This window comes from Notothenia coriiceps, unplaced genomic scaffold, assembly GCF_000735185.1.
Source record: "Notothenia coriiceps isolate Sejong01 unplaced genomic scaffold, NC01 NC01_scaffold00033420, whole genome shotgun sequence".
In the NCBI taxonomy this organism is placed as follows: Eukaryota; Metazoa; Chordata; class Actinopteri; order Perciformes; family Nototheniidae; genus Notothenia; species Notothenia coriiceps.
This window is the reverse complement of record NW_011366121.1, coordinates 143282-152175: the sequence shown is the minus strand read 5'-3', so window position 1 is coordinate 152175 and position 8894 is coordinate 143282. Positions and strand designations below refer to the sequence as shown.

Below are 8894 nucleotides of genomic sequence, written 5' to 3'. Positions count from 1 at the left end.
CAGCACAAGGGTATGCTACTCCGCGCAGTTGGAGCGTGAAGAGGGACGTGCCTCAAGGAGCTTTTGTGTCCTACTTCTCTACTCCTCCTTGTTTCTCTTTTCCTTTTTCTCTCAGAAAACTTCTCAGTTGTACCCTAATCAATTCCCACGAGGAAGACCTGACAACGTCGGCACCACACACACACACACAACACACACACACACACACACACACAACCACCCACACATGATGGTTGACGACGCTCTCATTCTATGGGACAGAATCTATCTCCTTGGAGACACACACACACACACACACACACACACACACACATGCGCCCACACTTCCTTTGAGGAAGAAGTGCCTTATGCACGGATCACCCACACACTTGTACATATACCGTCACACAGGAAGTTTTATACTCATGCACACGTACAATCACACAAACATGCTATCCTTGCACATGAACACAGACACACACACACACACACACACACACACACACACACACACACACACACACACACACACACACACACACACACACACACACACACACACACACACACACACACACACACACACTCTCTATCTCTCTCACACACACACACACACACACACACACACACACACACACACACACACACACACACACACGTGTTCTCTCAGTCCATGCACAGCTGTCATATCACTGGAAACATTGAAATGGTAATGGTGTCGGGATGAGACATTTGAACGCTGGATGTCTGTCTGACCGACTGGCTGGCTGTTTGGGAGAGGAGCCGAGTGAAGTGAACGAAAGCCTATTCCGTTTAAAAACAGGATAATCTTCAGGAAAGAGAAAAGGCAGCAAGGAGATTAGGCACACACAGCGGTAATGCTCCAGCATGAGTACACTTAGCTCATTTGCATGTAAAACAGAGGAGAGAGATATAACGAGGGAGGGATGGAGTGAAGAGAATGAGTAGGACAAAAGCGTGTATGAGTGTGCGCGCGCTTACATGTGTATGCTTCTGCTTGTGTATGTGAGTGAGCTGTTGCATTTGGCAGTGAGTGCCAATGTGAGCGCACACAGATGTGTTTGAACCTGATAAGGCCTGATGAATGAGCGGCGTTTTGCGGCTGTTTCCAAACCATAAAGAGATGGTGAATGAGGGAACGCTTGCTATTGCTGCACTGTGAATACACACCGAGGCTTAGAGCGAGCAGAGCCAACCTAATGCACCGCTACTGTTGAGGGCTTAAGAGGTATAGTTAGGATTTCAACTTAAGTACTGGTGCACATCAACATGCACACAAACACAACCCATAAACATCAAATCTCGTATTTACAGATTGTACCTGCATATTTTAAAGCTTGCCTACACGTGGGCTGTAGGTGCTGCTTCGATTAATGTCTCCCACAGACACCACCGTGCACAGACCCATAGTTATCCAATCAAGCGGTCATTTGTTGTGGAGGGAGCGAAAACAGGGATTACTGATATAAGTGGAGAAATGGCTGCATCTAGAAATGGAACGAATAAGAAAGAATAGAATAGGAAAGAATAGCGTGATGTTTACCAAGCTCCGTCTACAGCATTAGTGACCCCTGCATCAACCTGCTTCTCCTCCTGCAGTCCCAGCCTGAACATTGCATGATTTATTAACAGTGCCTGCTACTGTGGGATACACAAGTACAAACATACACACAGTAATATATACAAACACTAACAGACTACTTAAAACAAATTATAAACACCAGATTTTCAAAGCCAATACTAATTTAGCACAATCGCACAAGTGCACACAAACACTCTTATGGCCTAATAAAGTGAGCCCGTTCCTCATTCAGTCCTCTAAGTGCTGTATTAGTACATATTTAAAACAGTCTCAGGAGACTGCTGCTCTGGGTCTACACATCCCATAAACTGTTATCTAAAACTCTCCCTAATTATACACAATCGTGCACACACACAAATGTATGCACAAACACACATCTCACAAATATTTCTTGGCTGTGACCTAGGGGGGATCCAAGTGTGGAAAAACAAACATCTTCTAGAAGTAGGTTGTGTGGGGATTAGCAAACTGGGACGGAAGAGGAGGAGGAGACGGAGGGAAGAACGGAGGCCATGGAAGTAAACAGCAGGGTATTCCCCTCTCTCACCTGTGGTCATCATTTTCTACAAGTAACCAGTCATTTATCAGACCTGTCAAATGTGGAGCAGCGACTGCCCTTCCATCAGGTACAGAATCAGAAGAGACATTAAACTGCATCATTTCTGTGCATGATGTATTGTCTATGAACTGTGCTTTATGAACGACCCAGGGGTAAATCTACAGTGTCCATGTATCACTCAGCTGACATGTTTGTACCAGCACTGCAATCATTTTTGCTGTAATGTAAAAATTAAAACAGTGCCAAGAGTCATGTGTTATTTCATTACCTTGGACATTTGTCTTTGGCTGACAATGACCTTGAGCAAGTGTACTGCAAGAAAAACAAGTCACAAAATGTTGTGAACTCTTTTTAGCAGATGCTGTAATAATCTAATCAACAACCCCGCAGCATAACGCTCCATGCCTTTTTGTCTTTTATTGCTAATGTATTAAACATCTCATGCCTTTAACTGATTGGTCTACAACATGTGAGAGGCCCCTAGCAGCACGAACACACACACGGCACTTTCTTTCTGATTGGTGGCTCATTAAGGAGAAAGTGCATGGAACAGACATAAGATGAAACTAACCATCACAATTACACGCACACCTACAGAGAAGGAAATTGATTTCTTCAGAACACAGGGAGATCAAAAGGCTTATTATAATTGGTTTGTAAATGTGGTTGAGCTTACCCACCCACTCTCTCCAACACATCCACACATCTGTATTTGAAGCAAATGTGATACAGGTAGGTGCTGTTGGTTGTGTAGGTGTTTACAGCAGAGATTTACAGTGAATGGCATCACAAAGGGACTTCTTGGAATGGGGGGGGGTCTCTACAAGAAAAGGAAATGAGGTCGTCCTACTCCAACAGACCACAGAAACACGGCAAGGGTGTAGAGGCTGGAGACTTGGGATATGAAAATGATCCTCACATTATGAGGATTAATAATCATATATGCTCCTGGCCCTTTTCTCTCCCGAATCAAATTAATCACCAGCGTTCCCCCTAGCCCAGCTTTTCCCTCTGCTCTCTCTTCTTTCTTTCTTTCTTTCACCCACCTCCACCTCCTCCTCCTCCTCCTCCTCTCTCTCATTCTTTTGCTAATTGGGCTATCTGAGGTGCCGACTTCAAAAGGCATCTGCTATCAAACACAGTCTGAAAAAGTGAGAGCAGTTCAGGGTATCTATACCCATTTTAGATGAACAGTGTATGAATTCAAGGCTTGTCACTGTCCTGCACTTTTCAAAAAATGGATAACCACATACGAACGACCCGTGTTTGGATTCGTTTTAGCTGTTATTACCATTAGAGAGAAGAAAACAAATACTAAAGAGTAGAAAACAGACACAGGCATTTCAAAGCGAGGGATTGAGAATCAGTAGCTTAAGGGAGAAAGTGGGGATAAGCCTCCCGTCTGAAACCAAACACATTACGCAAATCATTTTTCAGCCAGACATTTTTCAGCCAAACATACTTCTCATGTAAACAATTTGGCTCTTTACAATTGCAAATAGTCATATCAGGTCTCCAATGATAAAGCTCTTACACACGCAAAGCACAACAATGGGGGACAGCATGGCAGTCTTTTCCATACTATACTTAAAGATAGCAGTAAAATAGGTTTCTCTATTACAATTATTGTTGGAGATTTTGCTAGGTATGTTCTTATGAATTCCTTTGAATACCAAACTGTATCTTTGTGATCAGGGACAGTGAGAAGTCAGAATGAATATTCCCAAACTGCTCCTAGAGGTGGTGCACTTCCTGGCAACCTTGACAGTTTGCATCCTCAGTAATCCAAAACTAACTCAATTAGAAGGACTAAATCATTCCCACTTCTCCTTTTCATGTTGTCAACTTCATTTTGTATTTTCACCCTGGTAAATAAGATGTTGAGCAGTATCTACCGTACTGCTAACGGTGGCCTTGGGTGCAATGGTTGTTTGGCAAGTTAAGTAGTTTTAGACGTTAAAGGTGAAAAGACTTCAGGCAAAGAGGGCTTGACTGGAATAAATCAAGTAAGGTGAAGTGTTCCTGTGTGGACATGTTATATTCTTGCCTGGGCTTAGTATCACGGCTGGAATACAATCTGATCAGGCAAAAGAAATCCGGTGAGGGTTTCAAAGTTAGATGCAGCACAATTAGAGTTCTGAGAATAAAAAAAGAACAACCAATAATTACTTAAAGTAAAGTAGATCGTGCTCAGTGTTCTAATCTGTAAAAACTAAGATCTTAAAATTGTTCCTTCTTAGTTAGAAAAGATTCTGTCAGTGATTGAAAATATTCAGTTAATGTGACACTGCATATTCATAAAAACAATGCAGAAACTGAATGTTACCTTCAGACATTCCTATGGGACAGTAGGATTTCAAAGAATCTGCTCTTGTGAGGTCAAAATCCATCTTAATATATCAAAAGCAATATATCATCAACAGGAGACAAACAATTAGGGATTGTCAAGATTGTACCAGGATTTGTTCAGGTAAATTCCTACATGCTCAACAGCTGGAGGGAAACAGGAGGATGAAGAATCACTGGCCTGACCTTCACTGCGGAACATGACCTTGTTTTCAATGAGAGAACAGATACGTAGCTGGAGATTTACAGACTGAAACGGAAATAACTACATACAGTGGATAGAGAGCAAAGTATAAGTGTGCTTATGTGCGATTGTGTGTGTCAAAGTGTGGGAATGTGTCCATGAGAGCCATGTGCAGACAGAGGGCGTGTCTCCCACCATCAGCGCTCTGCTCTTCCACCAAGCGTCAGAGGTCAACACCCCTGACCCTGCCCTGAGCACAACCCCCCCTGCACGTCTGTGTGTGTGTGTGTGTGTGTGTGTGTGTGTGTGTGTGTGTGTGTGTGTGTGTGTGTGTGTGTGTGTGTGTGTGTGTGTGTGTGTNNTGTATGTATGTATGTATTGTTTGTGTAACGTCCATGCTGGTAGCTTTTGTAAAACCTGGCTAGACAAGTAGACAGGGGAATATTCCCTTATTACATGCTAACCACTGCGGTGGGTTTAAATGTGGGAATGTGTCTGGGAGTAATCCTGAAGCTCAACTGCAATGTTGACGCATCTCTCTTATTTAATGATTTCGTAATGATTTCCAAGCAGCTGTTTGAAGTGACTCTGTAGCCTGGCATTCTCACCATTATTTATTATTAAACCTTTATTCAACCAGGTGGTCCCATTGAGATCATCGATCTATTTTTCAAGGAGACCTGTCCAACATGGCAGCAAGTAGGTTACACATGAACATGCACTACGTACGTGTGCTTACAATACATTTTTTGACAACTAGGGCAGAAACTGTGTAACGCAGCTGCAAAGCTTGTGTGTGTGTGTGTGTGTGTGTGTGTGTGTGTGTGTGTGTGTGTGTGTGTGTGTGCATGCGTGCGTGCGTGCGTAGCTCCAGCTGTGCTGCTGGGCAGCTGATGGAGAGCAGGAAGAAAGGTCAGCAAGGGTCAGCGGTTGCTCGATGTGTTGTCTGTCTGTTTACAGTTTAACGAAGAATGGGAGGCGCAAGAGGAGGATGAGGAAGAGTGAAGCCGGGCTTGCAGAAAGGGAGGGATAAGGAGAAGGATAGGGAGGTCAGAAGGGATGTATTACGCCTTGAGCGGTGTGTTTAAACAAGAAAAGGAAGGACAAGGGGTGAAGGGTCAATCTGCATTACCAGAGCTGGTTGCTTATTGAGCGTGTATAAATGTGCAACCGCAAACGCACAACCTTGACACAGTGTGGAGTAAACCACACCGACTCTGAACAAACCACAAGATGCTTACACAACAGTTCAATACAATCCTAATTCTGTTATGAAGAATATGTTATTCTTAACTACCCGACAGATTCAAGAAACACACGGGAAATGAACAACACATACAGAGAAATAAACGCACTGGACCTGGTCTCTTTCTTTCTCTCTCTCTCTCTCTCACACACACACACACACACACACACAGTCTGTCTGTGATTTCCTGCTTATGATATGAATATGGAGGAGTTGGAGCAGAAGGCTTAGTGACACTGGGACAAGGTGATAGGAGTGGACAGGTGTGCGCGTGTGAGCGTTCGCCGGTGTGTCAGCGCTTTGTGCCAGGACAGCAGGTGGCTAGTCAAAGGACATCAGTGACCTTCTCCTTATCCCTCCCTCTACCCTCCTCTCTTTGTCAATCTCTTCCTCTGTCCCCAAGTCCCAATTTATCACACAGGGCGCTCTGCCTCTGCACAACAAGTCACGGCCACGTTGAGAAGATGAACACATACACAGGTGTGGGTGGTTTATTCATGAACTTTTGTGAGATTCTGTTTTGACACTGTGTTGTTGAATAATGTAAATGCACACAGTGTGTCCTCCAAGCAGAGTAAGTGAAGGGTGAGAAAGTCTGGAGAGGATGTGTGAAAAAATAACTAAATGGAAGTGTGTGTGTGTGATATGCTTACCTTTAGTGGCTGATGGAAGAGGATTGAAATAGACATAGAATTGGGGAGAGAGAGGGGGGTGAGAAAGAGAGTGAGACATTCCTCATTAAATTAAATAAAACACACACAAGCCAAAGCCACACACTCACGCTTTGTCTGTGAGGAGAAGGCCAAGGTGAGTTTGGCAAAGAGCTCGTTGCTTTCAAATGCATTCTCTTTTGCCTTGATCCAGAAACTCTTCTCAGAGAGGTCCTCAGACCCGATCTAAAGAGAGAGAAATGGCAGAATAGACAGAGAGAGAAAGAAAGAAAGAAAGGGGGAGACAGAGGTGTATTGTATCTGTTAGATAGCCATATCATCAAATTGACTCAATTTCCCCAAAATGGTCATCTGTGCACCTGGCAAACAATGAGATGAGCAGATAAAGGAGTCGGCAGAACAAAAGAAACAGCCGGGCTGTCAAAGGAAGAGGCAGGGTGTGATAGAGAGAGAAGAGGAAGTTGAAGGAAGGAAGGAAGCATGGCACAAAGAGGAGGACACAGGTAGTTATTTCCTCTAATCTTCACAGATTGTCTCTACCACAAAGCATCTTATGCTCCAGAGCTTCACACACAGAAATAAAAAGAAATACATTAGTTCCTGCTTCGCCCCTACCCAGCTGCGTTCTCTACAACCCTCCCTTTGTCTTGATATTGCTCTCCCTCTCCCTCCCTCTCTCTATTCTGGTCTAAAGTCACAATTAACTTTGTATGTTTTTCCTTTACTTTCAGAGTGTTCTCATTAAAGGGAACGAGAAAGAGAGAAAGTGAAACGGAGAGAGAGCGAGAGAGAGAGAACTGGTAGTAAATGTACAGATATCAGTCCTTTCATTATGGACAAAGCCTGAGGGATGGGGGCGTCGGACAGAGAAGACAGAGAGAAGGAAATGTGATATGGGGATGAGCTGAAGGAGCAAGAAGGAAAAGCAGGAGGGTACGCAAAAAGGAGGATGAGACCAAGCCAGAAAAAAAAGTTAATTTAAATTACAAAAGAATACTGTCCTTTCTAGCAGCAATTTAATTATCTTTCAGTGGCGCAGTTAAAAGAAGAAGGCTTATTAAAAAGCAATTTCTGTGACATCCTCGTCAAACACTCTCAGCAGCCCGAGAGAGCAAGAGAGAGAGAAGAGAGAGAGAGAAGTTAAATGCTGATGAAGTCTGCTGAAGCCATTAAACAGTAGCTCTAGGCTACAGAAAGACAGAGGGCCGTTTTGATGTTTTAACCATCACAGATGAGAGGGTGGAGAACAACATGAAGCACATAGCCATGAGATACACGTATGCATGTGAGTCACTTTAGGTCAACATCTCACTGTAGAAGCTCCCTCTCACCCGGAGCTATTTCTAAATACATTTTAAACTAAACACAGTAAGATTCACTTAACTTTAAATTAAAGTCATACTTTCTCATTAGGAGCTGAAAAACAGTAGGCTGTATTAGCAGACGCCTCATCGAAACAGAATACCACAAAAACAAGCAAGCGCAAGTTCTTTTAATTGTTGTGAAACAATAATACCAAACAAAAAAACCTGTATGCAAGATTTGAAATGTCTGGGGATTTCATGTGCCTAATTAAAAACAGAAATGTGTTGCAGAAAGACGCATGGAGCTTTAATACTGATATTAACCATGTGGCCAAACCTATGCTGAAAAAGGTTCACAATAAAGACAGGTCTCTGAGGACATTAAATACTAACTGAACTCATAAATGATGACAAACCTCACCTGTCTGGTTCAGTTAATCGTAGTCAGGTCAGGCCATGTATATAACCTGATAAGGCATATGTTTTGGTAACCATAGCAGCACATATGCATGTCAGCATGTTCCTGATGAACAGGTCAAAAGCCGGTAGAACTGCTGTGCTTTTATCCAAATCAGAACACTTTGTCAGTTCATCACGTCCAATTAAAAGTGAAAGGAGCGCCTTGGGAGCCCAATGGTTAGGGGCTGATGCCATATGGCTGCAAAGGCTCATGTTCATGTGAAATATCTACTATTTTTACTCTACCAGATAAATAACTGAATAATATATTGAACCATCTAACTAAGGACTGACCTTGCTCCAGTTGGCTCTCTTCAGTTGGACCTCAGGCTTGTACTCCTTCTTAGGCTCCAGTCCAAAAGGCAGTGAGGGTGGTGCGGGGGCCCCCCAGCCCCCCATGCCAAACGGTGGAGGGGGAGGCATGCCTGGGCCTGGCGGTGGAGGGGGGGCACCAGGAAACCCTGGCGGAGGTGGTGGTGGTGGAGGTCCCATCCCAGGTAAGGGTGGAGGGGGTGGTGGTCCTCCCATGCCCGGGAGGGGTGG

General features: G+C 43.8%; 1 protein-coding gene across 1 annotated transcript in view; it reads right to left on the bottom strand.

The window, feature by feature from the left end:
- The window catches only part of LOC104961548 (protein diaphanous homolog 1), an 87975-nt gene that overhangs the window by 36414 nt on the left and 42667 nt on the right, over window positions 1-8894 (bottom strand). Inside the window, exons 18-20 of the mRNA XM_010789857.1 lie at window positions 8646-8887; window positions 6699-6813; window positions 6571-6579 (exon numbers count right to left, since the gene is read on the bottom strand). Of these exons, the coding sequence (XP_010788159.1) occupies window positions 6571-6579; window positions 6699-6813; window positions 8646-8887 (366 nt within the window). The remainder of the gene's footprint in view (window positions 1-6570; window positions 6580-6698; window positions 6814-8645; window positions 8888-8894) is intronic.